General features: G+C 38.2%; 1 protein-coding gene across 2 annotated transcripts; it reads right to left on the reverse strand.

Annotated features, from left to right (window-relative positions):
- PAXBP1 (PAX3 and PAX7 binding protein 1) lies at positions 1-27,639 on the reverse strand. 2 transcript variants are annotated; one of them, XM_027449192.3, is made up of 18 exons: positions 27,017-27,639; positions 25,696-25,824; positions 23,878-24,054; positions 22,099-22,194; positions 21,272-21,375; positions 20,270-20,490; positions 19,115-19,304; positions 14,482-14,605; positions 12,097-12,196; positions 11,510-11,625; positions 9,486-9,685; positions 7,319-7,463; positions 7,018-7,139; positions 6,189-6,265; positions 5,857-5,923; positions 4,121-4,267; positions 3,652-3,806; positions 1-1,517 (listed from the first exon to the last, which is right to left on the reverse strand). In XM_027449192.3, the coding sequence occupies exons 1-18, from the start codon at positions 27,582-27,584 to the stop codon at positions 1,400-1,402; spliced, it is 2,856 nt and encodes a 951-aa protein (XP_027304993.3). In that variant the 5' UTR covers positions 27,585-27,639; the 3' UTR covers positions 1-1,399. The 2 variants fall into 2 exon arrangements, with proteins under 2 accessions (XP_027304993.3, XP_027304992.3); XM_027449191.3 differs by having other exon boundaries at positions 21,973-22,194; positions 27,017-27,638.
- Between the last annotated feature and the right edge of the window lie 193 nt (positions 27,640-27,832).

Below are 27,832 nucleotides of genomic sequence, written 5' to 3' on the forward strand. Positions count from 1 at the left end.
TCCTTGACAGACAAGTTTATTGAAACATTTTTTAAAAGCAGATACTCTGAATGTACTCCATCAATCCCAACAGTTCAGAAAAACAATTGTTCAGTGTCCAAATGAAGAGTGCATATTACAAATTGTACGTTTTTAATATACTCATTTATACCACATGACAGAAGCTTAACATACAGTGATTCTTACGTTGTTCAGGATGCCAATTTATTGCTACGATTCCCCCAAAAGGTAGGGCACACTGGGAAATAGCTCTTAATCCAAGGCTAGTACAGCTCTTAGCATGCCTTGGACCCCATCACATTAAATCACTGGTGTTCCAATGTAGATCATCAAATATTTAAGGAGTTTTCTTTTTAATTTACAGCTAAATTAAATGCTTTGCTTTCCAAGACTGTTAGAGGGCATTTAGCAGGAAATTAAACGTTTGACTATTTATTACAATACAAACACTTCAAATCCTCGGATATAAATTTTTCTTCACCTTCATTTAGTTTAACATCTTTAGCCATACCAATCAGAAGAAAGAGGTTCCCAGTATGAAGTTATTAAAAAAAAAAAATAATAAAAAAAATGAACTTAACCACCTTGCACAAGGAATGAGGGTCCAGAGTTCACAGGTGAACTAGTTTTCCTAGAAAATGTAAGGTGTTTGGAGAGGTGTTTGGGAATTAGGAAACACTGTCATGTAAACGTGCATCATAATCTTGAGTTTACATTGTTTGAATTAAGGAAGTAGTTAAGCATTGATTTAGGTTTTCCTATTTTGTTTCTAAGAACAGTCTGTAGAGTTCCATATTTGAATGTAAATACTTTTTTGTTATTCCAATCTGAGTGAAGCACATCTGCTTTTTAAAGGTCAGGTTCCACCTGAAAGTCTTTCTACTATTTAGGCCAAACGATTTTCACATATTTTAATATTTTGCCAGCCCTTTTGACCAATAATATGATTGTTTTACTTTCAAAACAAGTAATTTTTAGCAAATGAAAAACTTTTTTGAACAGTAAAAGATCTCCATATCCAGTGTGAAAGTAAGATGGTGGTATAAATATACGCATAATATTGCATTACACTTAATACATTATACACATTCCAGTTAGCCGTGGAACAATTCATTGAGGAGTAGATGGCTACTAATCATGGGTATAAAGTGTTTTTTGTAAACAAGATTTTGAGAAACTTTAAGCAAAGTCTGATTTCTGGGAAGATCACAATCTTGGGATTTCATTTTTGCTTCTAAAGAAGTCAACTTTAGAATATTTTTTTTAAGGATGCTGTATATAAGAATGCACTTTGTATTAAAACAAAGATCAATACTTTACAGTTTAAGAAACTTTACATATGTACATAAATTACACATCAGGAATGGTTTTAAAGCTCATAACGAGATGTCGGAAAAGTCTATTTTCCTTCTATTAAAATTTTTAACTCTTTTACATTGTGATCATTTGCAACTGTCATAGCATGATCCAGCGCTCGTATACTTGCTAGAAGCTTTATGATCTGCTTTATTTGCTCCCTAAAAAAAAAAAAACACAAACAAAAGAGGACAGGGAAGTCAATGTAGGAATGGAATTATCATGTTAAAAGTGTAAATATTTCAACAAACAACCATGTTATAACTCTGTACAGCAAATCCGTTTCTGATAGCTTCACATCATCTCCACTTTCTTAGTCTGATAAAAAATAGGTTGGTTACCAACCTTGTAGTAAAATTGGAAATTTTATGTTGGGTTAGAAAGGAAGGGAGAGTAGGAACTAGTCATACATATAGTTTAATACTAGATGCAACATTTCTCAAGAAAAACTCTTGGATTACTTATGGTGCTGTGCAGTGAGTCACAGCTCTCTTGACAAAAAATGTTTGAGCAGGAAAAAAACAGTATGTTTTAATGCATGCCTTAAAAAATATGAAGCTTGCCACCAACAAATCACATTAAAATTCAGATTGATCCTAGTCCTGAGAAAACCGTACTTCTTCAGCTGTCAAGAGCAATCTTAGCATCTTGTAAGGAATATGGACATGGAGTTTAAGCAAGACCCACAAAAAACACTACAGGACCAAAATTCAGCTTAAAAACTAAAGCATCTGGTTGGAAAAAAGCACCCAACACCTGGAAAACTACCCTCAACAAACATAGATAAAAGATAGACTTTCCTCCCGGGAGAAATGAATGATTTTTTCTTTCAAACAATTGTACTAGGTTTTCCATGAACAGATGTCACATCCTTAGGTTACAGAAAGTAAAATATCTGCAACAGACTTAATTTTATGTGCTTAATGGAGACAATGTGAACAGTTTTGTTAGAAGTTGAAAAAAAAGAGCAGAAGTCCAGACAATAAAAATTAAATTAGAATTTACTATGGGGGGGAAAAAAAGAATTAGTTAGGTGTTTCTCTTCCGATATTCCAATATAAATTTTTACCAAATTATTTCAGCTGGTAAAAAAAGGTTCTTTCAAATTAAAATTCTCTCTCTTTTGGTAGCCTGTTTCTAATCTCTACTGGATTATCTGCCAACTCTTTTGTTTCAATTACAATATCATGCTAGGCTAGGCATTTTCATTTTAGTAAATTTCATTGAGTAAAGAGTTTCTTTTGAATTTGAATCACGAGGAAATTTAAATTGGTACGTGTCATTGCTATCATACTTCAGACACAACGCTCTAAGGCATAATTTGGGAGAGGATAAGGAGTAGATTAAGTACATCCCAGTGTGGCACCAAAGCTCAGTGTTCTCTGAAAATGAGATGATTCATATGTCACAGAGAAAAGTGAATCTAAAGACAGAAAAGTGCCAATAACCAATATGGTAACTGGGAGAAAAAAAAAAAAGCCAATACACGAAAAAGCTCCTAACCAGAAATCGTGTGCTACACTTAAAGGGAAATTCCTACATTTCAGTGCTATGCGTAAATTAGAAAAAAAAAAAAAAAAAAAAAAAAAAAAAACCTTGAGCAACAGCTCAAGCAATTCCAGGTATCAAGAGTGACTAATGAAGGTAGCAGCAAGGATTCCAAGTTTCAGTTTAAGCAGGTTTGCTGGAACAACTGAACTATTGACCCTGCAACCTCTCCCCACACAACAGCACATGAATAAATACTCTTCCAGTCTTGTTATGTTCCTGTTTATCAGTGCAAACACTTAATTTTTAAGTTTATCATTAAAGCAGCCCACCCAATATGTGGGTTACTTGGCTAGCAGTAGCATTCATGCATATAAGCCAAACTTTTAATTATGCTTGTTATCAGATACAAGGTAAAATGACTCTTTGATCAAGGGGAAAACAGGTTCATCTAGTTGGTTGTGTAAACAAAGCCAGAACTTTTGCACCATATAGAAAAGCAGGATTTGTAATTTAGAATCTGCAACAGGTTTGCAAGGTGGAGGCGTCCAAAACGAGTAACTACAAAATCTGCCAGAGTAAAGGACACAAAGGAGCAGCGCAAAACGTTTTGAGTGTTTAATTAAAACAGCAGCTGCTGTTTTCAACCACCTTTAAAAATCTCCTCATCTACTATCCCACAACAAAAAAAGTTTGAACTCAAAGAAGTTTCATAAGACTTTCAGGAGAATCGAGATATTTATGTATGTCTGCGAGCAAATAACACAAAGCACAAGAATCACAACTGATTAACTCAAAATAAGTTACCTTGCATTTCTTTTCTCTACATCAGAACAACCAATGCTATTTCTATAAATCGTGTCAGCCAGATGAACAAGGTATCTACAGAAGTTTTCTAGCTGAGAAATAGTCTTGTCTCCTTTTAGATTAGCAAACCACTGTTTAGGAAAGCAAGCGATTACCTAAACAAAAGAGGAAAAAGTTAAAAAAACAAAGCAACACAAATTTAAAAGTTATCCAACATGAATTATTAAGTCTGCCAGGTAAGATTGCAGTTACAAGACTCAACTGAGTCAAACAGCAGGAAACCGACAAAAAAAAAATCCAAAAGCACCAAAACCTACACTATACCTGAACTACATGTATCTACAGGTATGAACCAGAGAATGTTCTTTCTTTGGTTCACTGGCATTATGATATGAAGATATCAAAGTCAAAATTTCATAGGTAATCTCAAGTTTATTTACTTTTTTTTTTTGGGGGGGATATTACTCACACTTTGAGCCTTCTTTATGCTGTCGTCTCCATACTCAGAGTTTTGGAAAGCCATAAGAATATATCTATTTAGCAGACCATCTATTGACAGCTCCTGGAGAGTTTTGTTTGAAAGGATTCCATACCACTGGAGAAAGTTTCCTAATAACTGGAAACACAATACAGGCAAGATAATTATTTAAAGTGTCATGAAACTGAGAAGTTAGTCAAATACTCTAAAGACTCTTCAAATGCAGCAATATAGCTAAAGTAAAGCAAGGGAAATATGCCTTCTGACAGCTCCAAAAGTATCCAGAATCCATTAAAACATTGTTCAGGTGTTGCAAGTTCCCATACAACAACAATCATCATCTCAAATTTTCCTTTTGTTTTGCCAGAACAATCAGTGAAAAAAATAAGTTTCAAGACACCTTGTTCTCAAAATTTGATGTTGATGTCAAGTGAGGTCCAGCACATGCCATATAGGGGCACATTCACAGCCTCTTATCACTGAAATCTGCAGGCATGCTATCGGTGAACCCTTATTTCCGAGGCAAGCTGAAACAAAAGACGCAGAAAATGCCTGAAGGGAAGTGCTGGCTAAGCCATCTATACAGCTGTTATTCCCCGTGCCATACGGCCTGCGGAGAACTGCTGCCAGCCTTGCACAAATGAATGCGGCCAGCAGTTTACTGTTAAGGCAGATCATCAAGAAATAGTAAACGAGCACTTGCCTCCCAGCTTCTATTTCTGCTCTTCTGTGACGTTATAACTGCCCTGCTAGTGCAAGAGAGCTGTATTTTTATTGCCTCTCTAAAACAGAGCAGTGATAAGAGCATGCATAGTTCTAAGCTGCCCAGGCTCCAACAAATATTGCCAGAAGCAAGCAACTTCAGTCTTATGAGACACAAACAGTAAGTAAATTTTCAGTGTTGCTCTTAAGAACTGCATTTTAATAAATGTGCTTTATGCACTTTTTGCTCCAGACAGCATTTAAGAAGTTGACTTTACTCCAAAGCGAAAGAATTCAGTGTCAAATATTTTAAGTAAACAACATGATTGCAAAGCCACTCAGAATACGGCCTCCCTCACTGCTACTATTTAAATCAAAAACTCCAGACAAAAGTTCTTTTTGCATGACCACAGAGATCAACAGTTCAATCACCATGTCTCATGCTTTCCTCCTTAGCTGGGAATTAATATTTCTAATAAAAGGATGTGAAGAAAAAAAAAAAAAATCTACAACAGTTACAGCTTCTTAGACTTCTGAAAACTCTGTATTGCACATTCCACATAGAGACATTTCTTTCACACTCTTATCGTTTCAAGTAAACTAAGATTACAACTGTTCTCGTATTTTATGAATAGCAACAAGTTTTCCAAAAGGGGTTGGAAAACTGTTTATCCAAGTTATTTTCATGAAAATTCTGACACTACAAAAAGAGAGACAAACCAAATGCTCTCATTACCACATAAATAAAATAACAATCATATGGTTTGACAAGCAAAATGACATTAAAAAACCCTCAGTTGTTGAGCCTGCCAAGTAAACCCACAATGCATGAGTAAAGATGCTTTCACACTTAACAATCTTTTGAAGAGGGCACAGTGTACTATCAAAGGCTAAGATTACTACTCTAAATTTCTTTCATCTGAAGAAAAGGTGATTTTATATCTACCATTTTCCACAAAAATGAAGGGGATTTCATTGCTACACTGACTACAGCAAAGATTTATCAGATGTATTTACTGACTTACCTTAACAGAGGACCAAAACTGGCGTTGGAAAAACAAATATGGACCAGAGTTCTTGTTTTCTAAGATGCTGGAAAGTAAGAGATTTCTTTAATGAGTAACCAAGACCACCTCTATCTGGAGTTTGCTGACTTCCTCCTTCCCACACACAGTTCATTTCTATAAATACTCTCTTATTCTAATTCTGCTTTGTTTTTGACAATTCCTCACAGCATGGTAATTAGTTTGCTCTTGTATCTAACCAGTGAACCATACAGAGGTATAAACCCTATCAGCTACAGACAGAAGACACTGACTTGTCAACAGAGAGGTCTAATAGTTGAAAGCAAACTTACTTTTTTGGATATAAGGGCATGAATACATCATCATCTAGTGTTCTCCTCATCCTTAGCAACAATGCCTTTAAAAGCATCTGAAACAGATTAATATTTCTTAGCAAGTTGTCAAAGCACTGCTTATTCATTAACCATTCAAATTGATTTTAAAAACAACAAAGACCACATGTGACCCTAACAGTAAAAGGCATGCGTACGTACGCACGCATGCAGTCTTAGAGAAGTCTACAATAAAGGTTAGAGGTAAAACTTGACCTTTTCAGCAAAAACTGAAAGTGATGGAATTCCTTTATCATTAAGCTTCCCTACACAATTAGCTACAGCGAAGTCTGGGCTTTTGTCAATTTTAACCTTCTGCTATCTTCCCTATACACACACGCTTTGGCTGATCTCCGACTATTCTAAAAGCAACACGGACACTGCATTTCACATGGAATCTGAAGTCATGACGTTAATTCTCACATTCATAGAAGGCAAGCAAAACAATGCAACTATGAAGCAACACATTTGGAAAGGTTACAAAGATCTAAAAAAGAAAAGTGACTATTTTTAGCTGATCCTTAAATCAAAAAATGCAGACCAAGAAGTCACAGTACATTTGGTATCTTTTTTTGTCTCTACTACTAATTTTAGGGAGACTTTATTGAATTCCCTCTCCTATTTATTAGCATACTTGTTTCTCCATTAACTAGCTAGCAGAGCATCAAAGAATTGAAAAAAAGTCTCCTTCTTGTTCCTCATTAAACATGTTGTGTTTTCCAATATAGTATATAAAAACTACAATCAAGTTCCTTAACCTATCCCAGACAGTTATGAATAAACAACTTACTTGTGTATTTTTGTTTTCTGCATTCACCACTGAAGGATATCCATCTACTAGTTTCTGTACAATCGCTACCATTCTAGATGTTTGTGTTGTGGAAAAAGGATCCCATATATTTTCAGAAATCACTGTAGGAGATGAAAGAATTACTCCACTTTGCAAATACTCAAATACAGGTACTAAGACACTCAGACATATAGGACACATTTACAAAACAGTAAAATCTAAAAGCATGAACAACCACCAGCTAGCTGTTCTACCCCCATCCATGCTCCCCCTCCTTCATTTTTTCTTTCTAAGACTATACCTGTTAATTTTGGAAGAACAACTCTCTCTACAATGGTAGGTAATAGCGAAATATCAGCATCATCTTTTTCTTGCTCCTGTTCTTCACAGCCATAAAACAGCAATGATTCAAACCACAGCATAGTCTCAAAATCACGGCATTTGCCCTAATAAAATGAACAGAGAAGAGGTCAGATTCTTAAACAGAGATCTGCAGTCAACACATTAAAAAAATAATGCATCTGCAAGAATAATACACATGAAAACTATAACAAAATTGCTTTAAAATAGGTTATCAAGTTTTCTAAGCAAGCAGGGTAGGAAGCATCTGAGCACAGTAAAAATGTGAAAATGTAGTCCTTTTTTTTTCTCTATATGTTGGGTACCCTTCTCTACTAGAAGAAAAAAATATATATATATATATGGTGCCTCACGACCAAATAGTAACTTGATTTGGTGTAAGGACCAGCAAATTATTTCACCTCCTGCTTTGCCTATCCTACTTCTGAAGCAGTGATACTAGTTCCTTCAGAAACAAAGGCAAACCTGATTCCCGAGAAGTGAAGAAAATTTTCTTCCTCTTTGCCTGGACACCACTAATCATGGCATTACGAGACAAATTAGTGTATATGGATAACCCAACCCAACCAAAACCTGAAAGAGGATGGAGAGCACGGTCAGTTTTCCATAAATCAGCCAAATGAACTAATCCATTGTATAACCACACAATCACTAGATCAAATGGAAGTGAAAATGGTGGAAGAAAGACTGCTTTTTTGGGCAGCAGCTGCCCCCCAGATTAATAATTTCTAATTACACCTGAGGTGGGGGAAAAAAACAAAAAAACAAAAAAAATGGGAAATGTGAAAAGTACAGTTCATTTGTGCTGCTTTATAAAATCATGTTTTCTGGATTAAGAAAATCTCTTTTTCATAAATGCCTTGTAAATTTTCAAACTTAGCAAGATGTAATGTAATAGGAACAGTAAGGTACAAAATTAAAAAAAAAAAAAAGAGAGATTTAAGAATTCTATACCTTGTCTCCAACTAACTTAAGCTTCATTTTGCCAGCCTGGGAACTCACACAAAACTAGTATGGAGGAAGGGAGAATTCACAACAACAGTTTTAAATTTAATGAAGGCAGCTTTCATAGATTCTCCCACTAATTTAAAGTAAATACTCTGAATACTCTCTGAAGAAGAATCGTTCTGCAATCAGAGCAGAGGAGACAGAAGATCACCTTCTGAAAACATCCTCTTAGTAGTTAAAAAAAAGAAAAAAAACATTTCTGAAGAAGAGGTGCAGTCATTCGAGAGAGAGGCTGACAAATCTGCAGAAGGTGCTGTAAATGAACTACATTTTGAAAGATGAGAGGACAACTTTCTTTCTTAGCCTCGTTTCCTAACAAAACGAGCTTATGCAATCGCACTGTGTGCCTTGACTCACCTCCCATTCCCCAGTAAAAGCCAACGTGGCAGAAAAGAGCAAGTTCCTACCAGTACTGTGAAAATAAACACTTAACGGCTGCAGAAATACCTTACGAGAGCTTTCACTACCAGGAAGAATAATGGGAGTCGAACGTTACCTGAACTGTTTGTCCTGATGGCTACTCACGTCAGCATACACACACAGGCTGGACAATGAATACGGGCCAGGGCCACTATGCTGCCATTGTGCTGTCCTGCTTTTCCCATGCTCCCTACCTAATTACTGGGCAATGAGTGCTACATGGGAGACAATTGCCAGCCAGAGTTCTACTGGGTATGGAGGGACAGGTGAGAGAAAGAAAGATGTATGATGTAGGGACTTAGATCACAAGCCCACTGGAAAACACACTTAGTGGTTCCACTTCTCCTGAAGAATCACCTTCTTTAGAATCACAATTTTCTCAGAAAAATTTTAAAACCTAGATGTATTATTTAATACACTGCTTGACTTTCTGGTCCCTGAGAAGGTACTGGCATGTGCTCAATTCATCTCTGGCCTTCTGGGAACACAGAAGACAATAGTCCAGGAACTCCTCAGAAAAGCACTCCACCCCAAGAGAAGTGCCCATTTTAGGCTGCATGCCTAGATCATGCTTTTATGAGAAGCACGCACCAAAGATTCAATTTGTTTTGCTCTACAGATGTGTGAAAGAACCATGCTATATAGAAGCTAACGTGGAAGTTGCCTGCACAGGATCTTACCTCCAAAGGAGTCCAGATAAGCAGCTGAAGTCTGATTAAAGGGTTGAACAGCTTTGGTAAACAGAGGCCAATATAGGCATCCTTGTAAGAAGCAAAGTACTTTGAACGCCAAGCTTCAAACTGTGACTTAATACAATCAATGGAGTAAAAGCTTTCCAAAACATCTTCAAAAACTTTGCTGGATTCTTTCAGTATACGATCTGGTGGGGAGGAAAAATATGGCAGTACATTAACCACTATTCCTTCTTTCAAGAGGAACTTCAGTGGTGACTGTCATAAACCAACTCCTACCAACATGACCAAAAACCATTAGCCTTAAAAGTTCTATTATTTTTGCTTCAAATATACAAACTTTTTATTTTTAAACTTTGGTTTAAAAAAATAAAAAACATGGCAAGAACTCTCACATACCGTATAATCCTTACTTCAAGAACATCATACAATGATTTTCGGTCTACCAGATATTGGACTAGTGATAATTTGGGTTGTTTTCACAAAGGTAAGAGAACAGTGTGGACCTAACTTCAAAGCTGGTTTTCTTTTGCACCAAAATTTGGAGCAGCAGATCTCCAGGCACCTCTGCACTCAAATTATTCTATAACTTTCTTCATCCAAGTGTAAGTACAGGACATCTCTGAGCTAAGCCAATTGAATTAGCATTTCAGGCAGAGTGGAACCTGGCTGACAACACAACTGCTGGACACAACATGGCTGCTGGCACTGAACAATCACTACAATCTCTTAGCACATTCCTTGTATTTTCTGTATTTACTGCACTAGTATCCTGAACAGCCCAAACCTTTTTCACTATAGACTATTTTCTTCTCATCTCTTCGAAAATGAAACTAAACCCTTGAAAAAATCAGCCATTTCTGCTGCAGACACAGTTTTAAATGTTTTGTTATAGAAGTTATCTGCACACACCTAACAATGACTACATGCAGCAGGTAGTGGGAGGGCCAAAAGAAAATTAGATTATGTCATACAACTATTTTTCACATGGGGATCCTGAAACAATGTTACAAATAAAGCTAGCAGGTCCAAACTACATCCCTCTGTCCCATACAGCCCACTGAACATTCCGGACTACCATGGCTGCATCATCCTTTCTCATATGCATATAAACAATTCTATGTATGTGGTCCCTACTGCTTTGCTTCTCCGTATTTCTTCTATTTTGATTAAATTCTCTTTTCTAATTGTACTCAGTTTCAAGGTGAGAAGGTAACAGGATTATTACAGTAATATTCTACTTTGCTGCTGGTTTCATAGTAACCTCTAGTATTCCATTTGCCTTTTAACTGCTGCTGTAAAAGCTGACTGTTCCACCAAATTCTCTTTTATTTAAGTTTCTTACAGTTCTCCTAGTGCTTAATAGGCATTAGCTTAACTTACAACCCCATTCATTGTATGATTAGGGTTACACATAACTGCATAATAAGATTTACTTGGAGTAAACCAATTATAAAATTACTGAGGAATGTCAAATCAGTCAGTACCATAGAACCTTTCTGTAATGTTTGCAGTCAACATTGTTCTTTGTCCCCTGCAAAGTTTGCCAGGCAGTAATAAAAGCCTATAAAAGCTTTGCCATTGTGTTTCTAGACACTTGGGAAAATACTTCTTATCAGCAAAAGAAGTTTTGAAAGCACTGAGGTCTTCAGAATTCTACATACAAAACAAAATAACGCATTAACATCAAAACAGTTCTCAACAGATTTTGGAGAACGATAAATCATGTTCCAGACTGGAAGGAAGGCTTAGTACTGCTCACTAACAAGACAATGCCTGAATTAAATAAAAAGCATTTCTAAGGAGATGGCTATTTATTTAGCTGCAAACTGCAAAACAGATGGGCGTAAGAAACCTTGTTGGTCACATTCACAATCTAGTAAGGAACAGTCCTCAAACTTTCTCCAAAATATGCTGAAATATATGTGCAGGGCTGCATTGGTGTTTTTTTTTTTTTTTTTTTTTTTTTTTTTATATATTTGGTTGCACGAGACTTCAGTAGCTTTTCTAACCTCGCTCCATATTGAAGTTTGTAATATCCGTTGAAGTTTCCTCATCATCACTGGAAAGGCCTTCAAGGTGATCTGCCATCTTCCCAGTTTGCTCTCTTGCTTGTCTACGACGAGCTCTGAAAAAGATCAGCAGTATAATAAATCAATTATATTTCTCCCCTTATACAATGAACACAGTGGCCTAAGCCTGTCACAATTTTAATGCAAGGAAATTCAGGTTGAAAAAAACTTCCACAATGTCATTACCTCAAACATCCCACTGGGTTGCTTCCTCAAGTAATAGAAGGAAAAGGAACCAGCAGAACACACACATATGAACCAGCAGAACACACACATATGCTAAATGGACTTATATTCTCTTAACAATTTTATATCAGCATTGTATCAGCAATGGTTGCTTGTTTTGTACATTTGCATACTAAGTTGGGGTATTTAGGAACATCTCTCTCCAGCACACTAGCTTAAGTGTTTTCTTCCCTTAACAGGAAAGGAAGAAACACTGCTATTTATGTTAGTATGTCACACTGGATAGGAGTATTCCATGAGTAGGAAATACTCCTAATAGCCAAGAAGTCTCAGTGCTCTACCTTCTAGCTTCTCTTTCTGCAGTCCGACGCTTTACTTGTTCTTGATAGAGCACTCTGTCTCGTCCAAAAGAATCAAGATTTGGTGCCATCAGCGCTTTATCTGTAAAATTACATGGATGAAAATTAAAATGTTTAACTATGATTATATAATGTGTTATAGGTTGACTCACAAGAGACCTGTGCTTACTTTAAACTAAGTGTAATTTGAAGTAGAAAGTGTAAGATACACCCAGAGGTCTTGGTTCCACAAGTGTAGAGGTTAAAAGAGGAAGTAATGGAGTTTGGAAAAATCTCCACTTAAATGTCAAACAGAAGACTGTTTTCACCATACTTCACTCTTGTCCCTCTTACACAGAGCACAACTATACAAAAGTCAATGGTTTTAACAGGTATTTCTTAAACTGAATACTCCAAGGCATACAGTTCTCCTTAGACAAACATGTCCACCGTGTATCTTTTGAAAATAAAATGAACAAAACTGAAGGCAGAGAAGAGTGACCCGAGTCAGAATATATGATGTGCCAGAGTTCTAGTCGTAGTCTCCATGCATATATTCTTGACATCACCTCAAGTTTCAAATGCATCAAAATCAGCAGGAAAACAAATCCTCCCCCCCAGCTCCTTGTAGGCCGCGATTCATTAAAGATGTTCCCCATGATGGAAAACAGCACAGCTAAGCAGTGAAACTGATCAGCAACCAGCAGACAGGTCCAAGAATGCTTCCATGTTCATTCTTTTCACATAAATCTTTAGAAATGAATTGAGTGTTAGCCAGTGCTCACCTACCCACTAAAACACAAATGTTGAAATCTATACAACAGCCTACCCAAATTTCAGGAGTAAGTTTACATATTCTAACTAAATCCATTTACTTATCCATTGTTACAAATATCAGTGATGATCTATGTCCATATTACAATTCTGTACCAGAACTACTAAGAGCCTTAAAATACAGATGAAGTCATCATTTTTTAATTTTTTGGATGTTATTCAAATCTGAGCTACATGTCTTTGCAATGAAGTAAAATAAAACTGGGCAGACAAATTTAAGGTCACTTATATCCCATTAGTGTTCTGACACTGTATGAAGGAATGCAAATTGTCCACGTCCACAACACACATCAAACCAAAGGCAGGCATCAGTTCACTGTGTCTTGAGATAGTTCAGTTCCATCCCTCACATTATCACAGAACACAGGGAAGATGTTTCTCAAAACTCCCTGATACTAACTAAGACCTCCCTTTAAAACCCAACCTTGACAATGACCACTATTACCAACCCACCATCTACAAACAGTCCAAATTAGTCCGTTCTAGGTTTATTTTAGGAAATTCATTTGCAGTACACTAGATTTCTAGTTCTCACCACAGCACCTTTATAGTAAAACTGCAAGACCTACATGTGACGCCAAATAAAGTTCCTAAAAGGAATACAAACACTGACTGCTCCGTAAAGGCATGACTAGCTCTGATGCCCTAATGCTTTGTCATACTCAGTGAGTTCTAGTGGTACCAACATTTCTTCTCTGGGCACACTGTGACAGAATTGGAAGTGGCTTGTACTATAGGATTTTAGGCCAGCAATAGGACAGACAAGAAAGCATTTTAAAAAAATGGGGCACTCTTCAAAGACTACTATTAATGTATTTTAACTGTCATTTAACATGCAGATTAATACCTCCACCAAGGAATGTGCGTTTTCATGCAAGGTAACATTTGGACCTTTTGTAGAGTTTTACATACTGAAGTGATCACCACAAGAAAACTGCTCATTGAGGACCCCCCCTCTCAACACACACACTAAACAGATATTTTAACTGGCTAATTTTAAGCTGTAATCCACACAGTCATTTAGAGTCATTTTGTATTAGTCTGATTTTTAACAATGGCAATAACCTCTTCCAGTTTCTTAGCTTTAGCAGTTAAGTGTCTGAATAGAAATACTTATGCTACCTACAAAATAGAGCATGAGATAAAAGTCAGGTCTAGCCCAACACTTCATGGCTTTGTACAGAGTTAACTGTAGATATTGCAGGAAATTTCCAGATTGAAGGATGTTAAAAAAAAAAGGTCCTGACAAAAGAGGAATATCTGGAGTCACATGCTACCACTACTGTCACTGCCACCATGCATACATTTAAAGTGCTAGGAAAGAGAAAATACAGTTAAGAGCAACAGAAAGGAGAAATGAAGTCAGTTAGAGTGGCTTTGAGTTTAAACCAAAACAGATTAGAGAACTTTTAATCTAAATTTGCTTCTACCTATCTCAAAAGTAAGGATAAACTTCAAGACAGTTTCATACTTTTAAACGTTTACATTTAAATTAGCCATAGTAAGTAAACAAGGTTGTTTAATGAATAATAAAAACCTTCAAGATGGACTGACTTGAATGGCTTGAAAACTCCGAAGATTCATCTTTAATATCATCTTGTCGTCTTTGGACAAGGCGGGAAGCTCGCTGTTTGTACAGCTGATGCATTGCAGATTCAAGTTCGTTAATCAGAGGCACCTGTAAAAATACAACACACTACGTAATATCCAATTCTCCAGGTGTTTAGCTCTCTGGGGTGCCATACTATTCCGAAGCATAACGCTGTCACTGCACTTCTAGCAGCACAAGCCGTTTGCTTTTAACCATTTGCATCATTTAGACCAGTAAATATTTCGACTTGAAGAAAACGCATGCATTCAACAATGTTGTCAGCTTTCAACCATAGCAAGTGCTCTGCAAGTCATTTCTGTTGACTGAATGAGACTACACAGTAAGACAGTAATTCCAGTGTGTGAAATGTTATTTAAAGCACTCCTATTTTCTCTACTAAGTGCACTCGAACATTGCTACAACGCTTACAATTCACCAACCTCCCTGTTTCCACTTTATCTTTAAACAAGAATGTAGTATTCTATAGTTAGATGAGAACCTGACTCTACACAATGAAAAAAAAAAACAACAAAACAAAGCAACAATCTAACCTCCTAAAGACAGCAGCTAATGTTTAGCTATAAATTTCACTAGCATATACAGAATTATCACTGAAATGCAGTAAAACTCTGCTGAAATGTATTATGCCAAAAGGTTACTCAAATCAGTAAAAATGTTATTCTAGCCTATCATTAAAATCAAAACCATACAAAGCGTGAGTTCTGCATTAAGCATAATCTTTGAAAGATACAGACTTAAGTTGTATCAGACCTGCCACAAAAAAAAAAAAAAAAAAAAAAAAGTGGACTGAATTTCAGTAGCAACAAAAATAGGTAACAGCTAGGAATTTCCTGACATTAAATAGCAGATTCACTGCCTACTTCTACAGAACTTCATTTCCTGGGACTAGTTAAAATTAGACCATCATAAATATTCAGATATAAAATAGAATTTTTAACAATCTCCTAATTTGGAAAGGCAACTCCCATGAGTCAGTTGCTTTTGATATGAACACTTCTGCCATATCCTCCTTACCTCCAAGACATATGTTTAGTCCATAATCTTCCAGCCTTTTTAGCTCAGATATATCATTGCTGCCTACCATCCAGGATTACACTTTTTTTTTTTTCCAAAACAGATAAAATCAGAAATTGTTTCCTGATGTAATTTAGAATGTGACTCAGCAGCTATTAAAAAAAAAAAAAACAACCACCTTCTCCCATTATATTTAAGCTTATGAGATTATTGCTGTAGGGCCATTTCAGCTGAGAATGACACACACATCCGAGGACACATTAAAATGAAAGAAATTTTATCTCTCTGCGACAAACTGGTCTACAGGGATTAAAATCAAAGGAACACACACACCGTTCTCTTTTAGGGAAAACAAAGCAGAGGGAATGAGGAGGGGAAGGAATAACCCAGTGTTGGAAGTCTAAATTCTGAATTCAAGACAGTTTTGAAAACCCAAGTAACATTTTAAAAACAAACTAACAACAAAAAACTAGTTTTATTGCAGTTTTCCATTGAAAATAGAGCTTCTTGCCTTAAGCGTGTCAAGGGAATTCTAAAACTGAAGAGCTAAATGAAAGATTTTGGAAGCATCCCTACAGGTTCTTTCCATAATTGCCTCTGAATAACAAACAAAAAAAAAAAACAAAAAACTGTTATGTATGTGTATATGTGAATCCACTCAAATTATTTCCCATTTAAAATGCAAGAAACTTAGAAGCCATTATTCCTCTCTCATCAATACTGTGGTTGATGAGTGACTGACAGATTCACTGACTACTACAAAGGCAGAGCTCTCATTCATTCACTGCTTTGTTTAGTCATTACCTTAAATTCAATTATTTATTTCACTGCTTTTCCCCCCACACTTTCACTGTGAACAGTGTGAGAAGAAAACTGGAAATCTCTCTGAACATTTAGGAGATAAGGATAATTTTAATTTACAATCCCCCTTTCCTGATACAGTCTGTTTTGATAAATTGCTTTTGCATGTAAAATAACAGCTCATCTAATCATTCTGTCAAAGGTAGGCTTGTAACACTTTGATCTTTCTGCGTCCCTTGTATTTTCTCAGGTTCAAGAAGTAAAGACACATTACCACTTTCTAGCCTTCTCAGAAAGCATGATTTTGACAATAAGTACTTGTGAAGGAACTACTAGTCAGGCAAGCTTCTTCTATTTCACTGATTTTTATCACTTAAAAGCAAAAAAAAAAAAAAATAGGATTTGACGCTTCTGTTGCTTGTTTCTGAATTTCTCAAAGCAGTTTCCTCATTGTACTCTCCATTGCACCTTACCCATGAGCAAAGCGTTTCTAACACTCAGTATCTCTTCAAAACCAGAATACAGGCAAAATGGTCTTGTGTGGCTGGGGGTCACAAAGGATTGAGCATGAGTAAGTGCAGAAATAAGGTGGTAGGAGGACGAAGGTCTACCTTATGACACTATTTTTTGTTCTCCAGAACTAAGTCAATGGACATACACAGAAATTCTAGGGCACTGGACAAGAACACTGTGCACTCATTTGTGATTGTTCAGCAAACAACTTTTTCATTCAGACCAATAACAACGTGAATTTGACTAATAACCCTGACTAGTCCTAATACAATCAAGAGAAAGTATCAGTGCATCATATTTGGAAGGATAGGGAGCCCTGGTGTTATACAAGCTTGGGATATGTGCTTATATATATTTGTATATACATACACACACGTGTGTGTATGTTTGTATGCATATATACAGACACACATCCAAAGAGAGTGCGTATATGTGTAATACTGTGTTTTTATAATGTATAATGATTATAACATCTAAACACATACATACACTTGTTTTAAATGTGAAGTAGCCAGGGCCACAGCTCCTACAAAAAAGCTGAAGGCAATTTATGTCTATACTCAAAAAATTGGAATCTATCTTCCTATTGCATTTCATTATTTCACTGAAATAAAAACTGATAATTGTTTTATTCCTTTATTTTGTTCCCTCCTTCCACCCCTTTAAAAAAAAATTGCAATGTCCTGTGGCCTACTCTGAATTTGATAGTAGTTTCGTCATGCTGAAAGCACTGAATTCTGAAACAGATTATTTGGCCAAAGAACAGAGAAATACATAGGACATCATCATTAATGTCATATGCCTCTGTTAAACTGACCATGTCACATCCTAATTTTGCAACTCACTGTACATACAGCAGCCTCTAACTGAAAACAGAAACGTATCTCTAAACTGCCTTAAGAAGTATGAGATGGAAAGTAACACCTTAAAAGTTCAAGGGACTGGCACGTGGGGTATTTTGGGAAAGTCAGGGGTAGGGGATCCAGGTGTAGAATCTTTAGAAGACCAGGAAAACAAAGATATATTATAAGAAATCAACTTTAACAAGCCCGTTTGTTAAACTATCAGCAGCTAGTTTGCTTTATCATGGCTAGAATTGGTTTATTTCCTAGTATAGCTAGATAGGTCAATTCCCTTCGGACAAACTGAAACTGAAATTGTTACACTATTAGTTAACAGAACACTTTCCTGTTTTTTCCTGTTCTTCAGTGAACAACGCTTTTCCTAACTGATCAGTTAGTTGGGTGAATTAACTGGTCCATACTTCCTTGGGCTTCCTTGTTCACAACTGATAGTTCTTCTCCAGCTTACAGGACTGAAAATGGGCATCTCTGAAGACAACTAAATGCCAAACAATTACTGTCTAACTGATTAGCAACCGAAATGCTTCTATGTTCCTTTCTCATGCCTAACAAGATAGCTAAGCAGCAGCTTTTACTACTCATGATATCCTCTTACTACCTGCTACTGTATTCAAGTCAGAAGACAACAAAGAAATAGCCTGTGCACTGCTAAGTGAATTTTACAGCTCCTGTACGTGTGCATACACATGTATAAACACACACGTCGTACATATTCAGGAGCTCCTCTTAGTTTACAAAAAAATTAAGTAAATATAGCATGAATAAAACAGGGTAAAAGAATTAAATTCTCAAGTTAGAAATATACAAGAGTATCATGCTATGTAAGTTGTGGGGTTTTTGGGTGTGTATATATATATATATATATATATATATATATATATATATTTAATAAAGATTAGGTGTTTTCAGTCTGCTACGCTAATTTTAACTCCTTCAGGCTCTAGAACACTACCAAACAAGTGAAACTGCCTGACACGAGAAAGTCTGTAATAGCTACAATTTTCATATTGTGTTGATGAAGCATTTAAAGAGCTAGCAATGTTGTCATTTCATCACTATTTCTGCATGTGTTAAGTATCAGGTTAACAAAAAATGGCATCTGAGTAACGCTGAAATGCCATAAATCTAAAAAGGCAGAGAATCTAAAAATGTTTTTAGCTTATCTGAAGTCACTAATCTGTTATACTGTGATATAATGGGTCTTTGATAACAACCTGAATTTTTCATCATGCTGTCTCTTCAACATTTAACACCTGAATAACCAAACCTTTAGGAGATCATGTTCTCAGGGGACTTTTTGAAAAAACAGATGTGTTTGGCATGTACTAAGAGTCCTTTTTTTTTTTTTTTTTTTGAAAAAAGATGAATGTTTTTGCATCCTTACCTTTTCACTGAAACACTCAAGCAAGTCTTGGACATACCCTCGCATTTCTTGCAAAAACTTATACTGTTCACCAATACCCCCAGAAGACCCTTCTAATCTTTCAATTGCCTTGGTAGAGTCCTCTCGGCTTTGCTGATGTTTCTCATATTGCTGCCGATTAGCTTTGTGCAATTCTTTCATAGAGTCCAACCTGAGGGGCAACGGATAAATAACAAATTTACATCCAGAAGTCTATATATTTCAGACCGTTGTGATATTAGACAGTGCAAGTACCAAGTATATATATGGAAATATTGTAAAGAGACAACCTCTGTCTTTCACCTATCATTTCCTCCCCTCTCTACATGAACAGCAAGACTAATTATTTAAATTAATTTTCTAGACTGTACTGAGTGCATCATACTGCCAACTCCTGTCAATTTTTACTAAGAGATGTAGCACTCAGAATACTGCAAGGCCAGCCCTACAGGAAAACTGGGAGGAAGAGGTATTTAATGGAATAACAAAGAAAAAAAGAATATGTAGGAACTATAGTTCCTATAAGGCAATTGCCTTCGTCTACTACTTGATTCACTATCAGTTTGTAATGCTACACTGGGCATACAAACCAATACTGCAGACATGTAGAGTGCCAAGTTGTTCATAACTAATGATTTCTGACTGCAATTGGGTTGTTCATTCAGTAGGACATTTTGTGTACCTGACAAGCAGATCACAATGTTTGAACTAGAAAAAAAAAATATCTATGTTTACACTAAAATTTAGATTCTTTATCTACTGAAGGGTAAAAAATTTGATTTACTGTTTAAAAGACTGCAACTAGACAAGCTAAACACCTCACTAGCCTTGCAATTCTTGACTATAAGACTGTTAAGTGTCCAGAAGATGAAACTCAGACCTGTCTTCAACAAGATCAATGGTCACATATTTAAAGCTTCACTTCCAGAGAAGCAATCCAAGGAGTTTTTCGAACAAAGTGTCAATGTCATCTTCACTTTGAGCTTTTTTTGTTTGCCTTTTTTTTTTTTAATGGATGTGCCAGTCAGTACTTTTCCAGCGATGAAACTCTGTGTTTGCTCACCAAGACTAAAAGGCGCCTGAGGAACAGAAAGCTAGGGGACAGGTCTTTAAGTCTAAAAAGATGGTCTGTCCTACCTGTCTTTAAGCTGTTTCTTTACCAAATCAATAGTAATAGGAGTCATCTCATTACTGGGTGTTTTGAAAGGAACTGTATTATCTGTTTTTTGAGACTTGGTTTCTGATGATCCATACGTAGCATAAGTGTATGGAATGCCGTATGACGAACCATAAGACAATGTCTGGTAAGTGTTCTGGTAGTACAGATTATTCACTTCAGCAGGCTGACTTGGTTGAACCTAGAGGAAGAGGACATGGGATTGTAGTGTGTTAAAGAAAGGAGAACCTTTGTTTCACATCTCAAAGCTTATGAAGTGCAAAATGTAGGCAGAAACATACTAATGCAATTATCAAGTGGATTTGAGCATAGAACTTCCAGCATCTAAGGTGGATGAAAAATCCTCAGAAGCACCTTCTTAAATGGACAGTCTTAGTATCATTACTAATCTAAATATTTATACTTACAGCAAGTTATTAAATGACAATTTTAACTAGCCTACAACAACCAAGTTTTGCTAAGAGCATTTATTAGAATCAGTGTTTTGATTTTGCTGGAATGTTGTGTTTTTTTTTAAAGAACACTATTATCTTCAACTGAGTGACAATTCACTGTGACTGTACAGACAACAAATGGCACAACCTGCTACCAATTCCAACTCTGTTTATGTCACAACAGAGGACACGTAAACAGCAATGAAGCATATACTGTTTACACAGATTAAAAAAAAACACTGGTAAGTAAGAAGAGAGGTCTCTTCAAAGCATCATTATTCTTGTTCTATTTGAGGCCGCAAATAAATGCTGTTTACATGGTCAGTATCCACCAAGAACAAAGAAACTAAAGAAATGGATACCACCAGATACTTGAAGTCTGACCTTTCACTTCTTTCAAAAGAGTATCAGAAGTTACATACTAATATTTTCAGACAAAATAGCCTTCCGTAAACCCCCTGAGTTTGTAATGGATTTAGCCAATATTGCAGAAACAAAACAAAAAAAGAGCTCAAATGAAATACATGCCTGAGGTATGTTGATTCCTTTCCGTATCTGTTCTTGCTCCCATCTACTGAGTTCTTCATCTTGTTCCCCTGCCACCAGTGCTTCATCATCACTTCCCTCAATACCTGAAGTGGAATAAAACAGACAGGTAACAAAACGAAGATCACGAATTCATAGTAAAGGCCATGAGTTCCAAAACCTACAAGACCACACTTTGGTGGGAGTATCTCAGTGCATTCTCCCTTTCTTCACAAGGAATTAAAAATGCTAATCTGTAAATCGTTATCACCGAGGTTCCATTTCAAAAATTTGATGGGTAAGTGTGCAATTAACTTGATAAAGCCCTCCAACAATATAAACCTATTGCCTTACTATTTCTCCTCCTCCAAAAGATTATTTCACCTGTTTGCCAGGAAGCAGAATCCTTTATTGCAGAACTAAGGTTTTCTTTTGACAACTATATACTTCCTAAGTACAGGAACAACATTAATTGCTCCTTAGTCTAAGTTTCTACCAGATTAAGTAGAGTTGTGTGCTTCTAACCAAAGGAAGATAGCCTGTGCACAAAATTGCATACACAGATTCCAATATGCAGTACTTTTTCTTAAAAGAGAAATGTAACTCCAGATTTATGCCTGCATGTTGTTTAAAAATGTTGAAAGGGAGCACTTGCAGTAAAAACAGTGCAAATAATATCAGCTGTCTCTCTAAAAAGGTTTTACCTATTTCCTCAGCAATCTTTTGCCTTTGGGATTTTTCCTTCACTGTAAAAACTATTCTCCTCTTCTCGTCATCATCTTCATCATCACTGGCATCATTTTCATCCTCTCGAACAAGGCGGCCTTTACCTGGTTCACTGTCAACGGGGGTAAAGTCTCCAAGTTCACGAGCCATTTGACGCTTTTTTCTAGCGGCATGAATAAAAGCAGCATCTGGAATTTCTCCTAGAGATAGACGTTTACACCGTTAAAACAACTGCTGCAATAGAACAGGTATTGTGACTCCTTATTACTTATTTCTGCCATCCTATCAAAACACCTTTGCAAACGGCAAAAAAAAGTGAGAGGAAAAAAATCCATACTCACAGATACATTGGCAAGAAACTTAAAAGCTACATACGCAAACTTTATTACTCAGACCAGTGACTCTTAAAGATGGGATCTTTCCCAAAAGATCTGGCTCTGCTTCCATTAGCTGACACGCCACAAGGGCAGAAGCCTCATGTCCCTCTGGGATATATCCCTAGAATCACAGAATGGTTTGGGTTGGAAAGGACCTTAAAGGTCATGTAATTCCTACCCCCCCGGCCATGGGCAGGGACACCTCCCATCAGATTTGCTCAAAATTCCATCCAGTCTAGCCTCAAACACTTCCAGGGATGGGGCATCCACAGCTTCTCTGCGCGACCTGTTCCAGAGCCTCACCACCCTCATAGGAAATAATTTCTTCCTTATATTTAACCTAAATCCGCCCTCTCTTAGTTTAAATCCTCTGAACTCATTTTAACAGGTCCATGTCCTTCTTGTGCTGGGTCCCCAGAGCTGAACGCAGTACTCCAGGTCTGGGAGCACTGAGGGAGTGAATCACCTCCCTCGCCCTGCTGGCCATGCTTCTTTAGAGAAGAGGAAGCCTTTTACAGAACCTGACTGCTGCACCAGGAGGAAGAAAATGAGGCTCCTGATTATGTCATATTTTGTCCTGATATCGCCCCTAACTCTTCGTACTTCTGGAGAACAAAAATCCTCAACCATTTGAACAGATGATGGTAGCTCTGAGATCAAAGGACATCAAATAGGAATAACAAAGCTAGTAAGAAAAGATTGCACAACTGAAAGAAAAAAACAACACGTGTAAGAAGAAAAAAACCTAACTTCACTAGCACTAAATTAATGCAACTTACTTACACATTATGAAGAATAGCCCCCACAAATCAATCTTTGAAACTTCAATAACTTTTTAACATTACTTTGCCTAGTCATGCACAAAATGTTGAAGTTCAGATTCTCTTTACACTCGAAATAAGGTATTTTATTCAAGCTAGCAGTACCTTTACAGATGCAGTAACGAGTGTATCGCACCCTTTTGCAATTGCCCCTAAAGGAAAAGTCATTTGGGAATCCACTAGGACCCAGAGCATGCAGATGGAGATTCTATTTAGGGAGCTGGCCACCATGTGAATCAGCTACCAATTAGCAAACTACTTGCAAAAACACTTTCTCAAATGGATTTTTTTGGCCTCAAAGCCTGATAAGAACTTCATTAGACAGAAAGAGACAGAAACCGTTTGAAACACTTTGCAGACATGTAACCGAGACACTCAAATACAGTATTTTAACTGAAAACAGTTAAAATTCATGCTAAGTCACCTATCCCAACCTAGATTTTTCTCATAGTTTGTCAACACATTGAGAAATGTCTGGTTTTGACATCAAGATTAAGCATTCTGTAGGAAAACATCTCCAAAAGGGCTCGTAAAATTGAACATCCTTGGAAAACTGCATTCTCTTGAATCCTCAGATGATGGATATACTGCTGAAAAACATTTCCTAATCTCTCAAATACTTTAGTCTGCTGCAAATGCTGGCTAAAGCATCTGTTATTATATCAGAGGTATTACAATAACCAACCTGGGCGGAGAACATTCAGTGACGACAGAGCACTTGAAAAAGCCCCACCAGCTTTTGGTTTTTCCTCTTCCTTCTCACTTTCAACTTCCATTTCTTCTTCTCCTTGTTCACTGTTTGCAGTCCCATCTTCTTGACCTATATCCTTAATCTGTCCTGTCTTTTCTAGTGGTGGTTCGACTGTTAAGACAACAAAGCCCACATTTTACTCTCTTGTAAAGGTCACTTGGAGGCATTTTTTCTTTTTTTTTTTTTAAGGTCTAACAATCTAAAATGAAAAACAAATGAAGATGCTAAATGATAATTTTACTACTTGGGATCTAGCAAAATATGCCTTTTTAACTGTGATTTAAGTCACTGACATCCTCTAAAAATGAAATGCTACAAAGCAGAAACTACAACTACATTCCACATATTGCCAAATATTAAAAAAGTGAGGGAACTCGACAATTAAATTCATACATACAACCTTCACACAGGTAATGTGTGGGTAATTAGAAAGCATTGCCCACGTTGCACCAAATCTTTCTACAAGAACAGATTATTTCAAAAGAACTGTTTCACCTTCCTCCTGTGCTGAGGTGCAACATTAACCTGCATTAGGTGGGCAATACACAGGCAGCATTAAAACACAACCCAACTGTAAACCCAACTATCCAATCTACACTGCATATATCTGAATTTTCAGACATCAGTATTTGATTAGAGAATCCAGACAGCTGATTCAGGATCAGCCCCTGCACTGTAACGAAGCCAACTACAGATACAAAACAAACAGAAAATAAGCATACACTTACATGTGCAAAATGCAAATCTTTACAGAGCCTTAGTGACAGAACTGAGAATTAAGATCTGGCTTTTGACAGGTAACCTGAACATTAGCCACAGAAATCATAATTTCTGTTTCTACTCATACCCCATACCATTACAGAGGCAACTTAAAGATTTTAATAACAAAGAATTTGTGGGTTTTTAACATGCAAAAAAAAAAAAAGTATTTAAAGTATTTTTAAGATTTTTAAAAGACTAACTAAAAGTTAAAGAGTGTTGTGATTGAAAGAAGGGAAATTTCTCCATCATACCACATTGAACTCTTGTCAGTTTCAGCTCTGTCATTGCCATTTTTAGACCTTAAGCCTCTGACTTGTAGACATGGGGCTGCAGGTTTCTATTCTACACAAACCAACCAGCAAGGGAAAAGGACTCAATATACTTTACCAATGAGCTTCCCAATAACCAACAGCAGAAGAACAATGAAACTGAAATCCCAGGCTCTATCCCAAGCTCTGGAGAACTGTGTACTGTTAAAAGATCCTTCTGCTCCAATAGCTTGGTGATCATCCTGATCACCAACTCTGCTCTAAGGTGCAAACTGTGTGAAATACGCAGCTGTTGGATAATTTACTTAATAACAAAGAACACCACTCTGCTCACCCCATGATTTTCCTTCTTGAGAAGCTGTGTTACAAGGACATCCTGTCAGATAAGCACCAGATGTAGGAAGAAAATAAACTAATCTGACAAATAGAGCTGAAATACAGAAACTACTGGGGTCTACTGACAACCGCGTAAGTAGCTATCTGAGAAGCTTTGTCCTGTGGCATTCATTTCCACACGACAAGAGATTCAGAGAACTCTACCAGCTTCAGACCAGCATTTGCGGGGTTCAAATGGACACATTTAATTTAATGCATGCTCTACTTCAGTTCGAAGTGCTAAATTCTCTGAGAAGTCAGAGGATTCACCTTGAAAACACGCCATTTGTATTTACAATACTTAAACCTTTGCTGTTACAGAAGTTACTGTTAGTTTTGCAATTACCATCTGTCGGAGAATTGACCTCTGTTCTAACTTTTGATTTTTCAAGATCTTCTTTGTATTCTTTCTTCAATTGTTTTACAATCTTTTTGCTGTAACTTGATTTCTTCACTTTGAAAACTTCTTCAGTTTCTTTAAAAGAGAAGTTGGAAAACACTATGTTAGCTCCGCCAAGAAGTTTACTTACTATTAGATTTTTTAATTTTGTACCTAGAACTTCGTAAATGCCGCTAGAACATAATATCACCCAACTACAGAGTTGCACTGTTGTAATACAGAGTTGCACAGCATTTCACAGGGACTTTCTTCCTTGTTTTTTGGGGAGTCATTTTCAGGTACATCCAGTCAGAGAAAAGCAAGGCAGAAGGTACACAATCATGTACAAACATGACCTGCATTTATCTGACTGTATTAATCTTTGTTTTTGTTTTATATTTGTTTTTAAACAACTGATCCTTCACTGTGACCGCAAATTTGGAAGAAAACAGGGAATCCCGACATTTTGGGTTATCACTCTTTTCATAACCTTACACATTCGCATGCCAGTATGACTAATGGGTAAGGGCACAACCATGTTTTGTAGTCCTACCAGTTTAAAGGCCTGCAGAACTACAACCTACCACGAGGTCTGCAGTGAGCTGAAGAACTAAATTGCATCAAACAAATAAACAAAAACCAGAAACAACAAACACTGTAGATTTATGTAGGAAATCCAGTTTTTCTCACAAATAAATGCTGTTACTCCATGTTTTCAGGATTTCGATCAGGATTTCTGTCGCAGCCTTACAACCCAAGTTCCAGCGATCACTGGAAATCCCTTCAAAGAGGGATACTCCAAATGCATACTAACTGTCCTGCTGACAAAAGGCATCAGGAGAACAGTTCTGTTCATCCTGAACTTTTGGGATGCAATAAAGTCGTGAGTTTGAGTGGCATTTTTGATTATTTTTAACATGCAGTAACTACTACCCATAATCAGATTACCAGAGTGTGAATAGACCAATTCACGAGTGCAGTACCTGCTGGAATCCAGAATTATTAGCCGAAACACTGCACAAACGCAACTATTTTGCCAGAAGCTGAAGCCCAGAAACCATTGAGCCCCTTTTCTGGCTATTCCCGGGGGTTAACCTAATAATCCTTGTGGGCTCCGAGATGAAGCAGTTCTTCCCCAAAACCCTCACAGGGGCCACACCGGGGGCAGATAACCCCGAGGGAGCAGCTCAGCGAAGCCACCCCTCCCTCAGCACCAGGGCTGTGGGCAGGCAAGGGCTGAGGCGGCCGGGCCTTTCCCTCTCTTCTCTCCCCCCCCCGGGCGCCTCACCCTCCTCCTCGTCCTGGAAGCTGAGCAGGCTGGCCCGCGGCACCTCCTTGCCCTCCCGCGGCCGCTTCTTCTCCTTGTGGCGGCCGGCGGCCGGCAGCCCGTTGCCCTGCTGAGGCGCCGCAGGCGGCGGGGGAGGAGGAGGGGGCAGCGGGGAGGGCGGCGGGGGCCCCCCCAGGCCCGCCCGGTCGGCCGCCATCAAGCCCAGCCCCAAGCCCAGCGCCGCGCCGTAGCCCGCGGCACAGGCGAAGGCGGCGGGGCTGCCGGGCAGGGCCAGGGGCACGCAGCCGGGCGGCAGCGGCAGCAACCCGGGGCCACCGGGACCTCCTCCTCCTCCTCCGACCGCCGCCGCCGCCACGGTGGAGGCCTCAGCCGGCCCTTCCCCGGCGGGTGGCGGCGGGTCGTGCGGCGGCTCCTCGTCGCGCTCCTCGTCCTCCTCCTCCGAGGCGTTGCGCTTCCTCACGTTGACCCGCCGCGCCTTGCGGAACATGCCGCCGGGCGCCGAGCCCCCCGCCCCGACACCGCGCCGCCCCGACACCGCGCCGCGGCCCAGGCCCGGCTCCCCGAGCATGATGGCGGCCGCCGCAGCGCCCAGCAGCGCCCCGCCGAGCCGCCGACACCGCCAGCGCCCCCTGCCGCCCGCCCGCCGCCATGCCCGGCCGCGGGGCGCCCGCCATCTTGTGCCCGGCAGCGGCGCGGGCTGTTTGAAAGCGCGGGGCGGGAAGATGGGGGGGGGGGGGGCAGGCACTGCTGTCGCCTCTGTCAGTCCCTGCCCGCCCTGAGGGTGTCTCCTCCTTCTAGGCTAGGGACAGAAAGTGG

This window comes from Anas platyrhynchos, chromosome 1 (genome assembly GCF_047663525.1).
Source record: "Anas platyrhynchos isolate ZD024472 breed Pekin duck chromosome 1, IASCAAS_PekinDuck_T2T, whole genome shotgun sequence".
In the NCBI taxonomy this organism is placed as follows: domain Eukaryota; kingdom Metazoa; phylum Chordata; class Aves; order Anseriformes; family Anatidae; genus Anas; species Anas platyrhynchos.

Excerpts from the sequence above, each read along its gene's own strand:
- PAXBP1 (XM_027449191.3), bottom strand. The coding sequence starts at position 27,584 with ATGCTCGGGGAGCCGGGCCTGGGCCGCGGCGCGGTGTCGGGGCGGCGC. Across the intron at positions 22,195-23,877 it reads ACTGAATGTTCTCCGCCCAG|GAGAAATTCCAGATGCTGCT; the intron begins GTTGGTTATTGT and ends GTCTATCTCTAG. Across the intron at positions 5,924-6,188 it reads ATGCCCTTATATCCAAAAAA|CATCTTAGAAAACAAGAACT; the intron begins GTAAGTTTGCTT and ends CTTACTTTCCAG.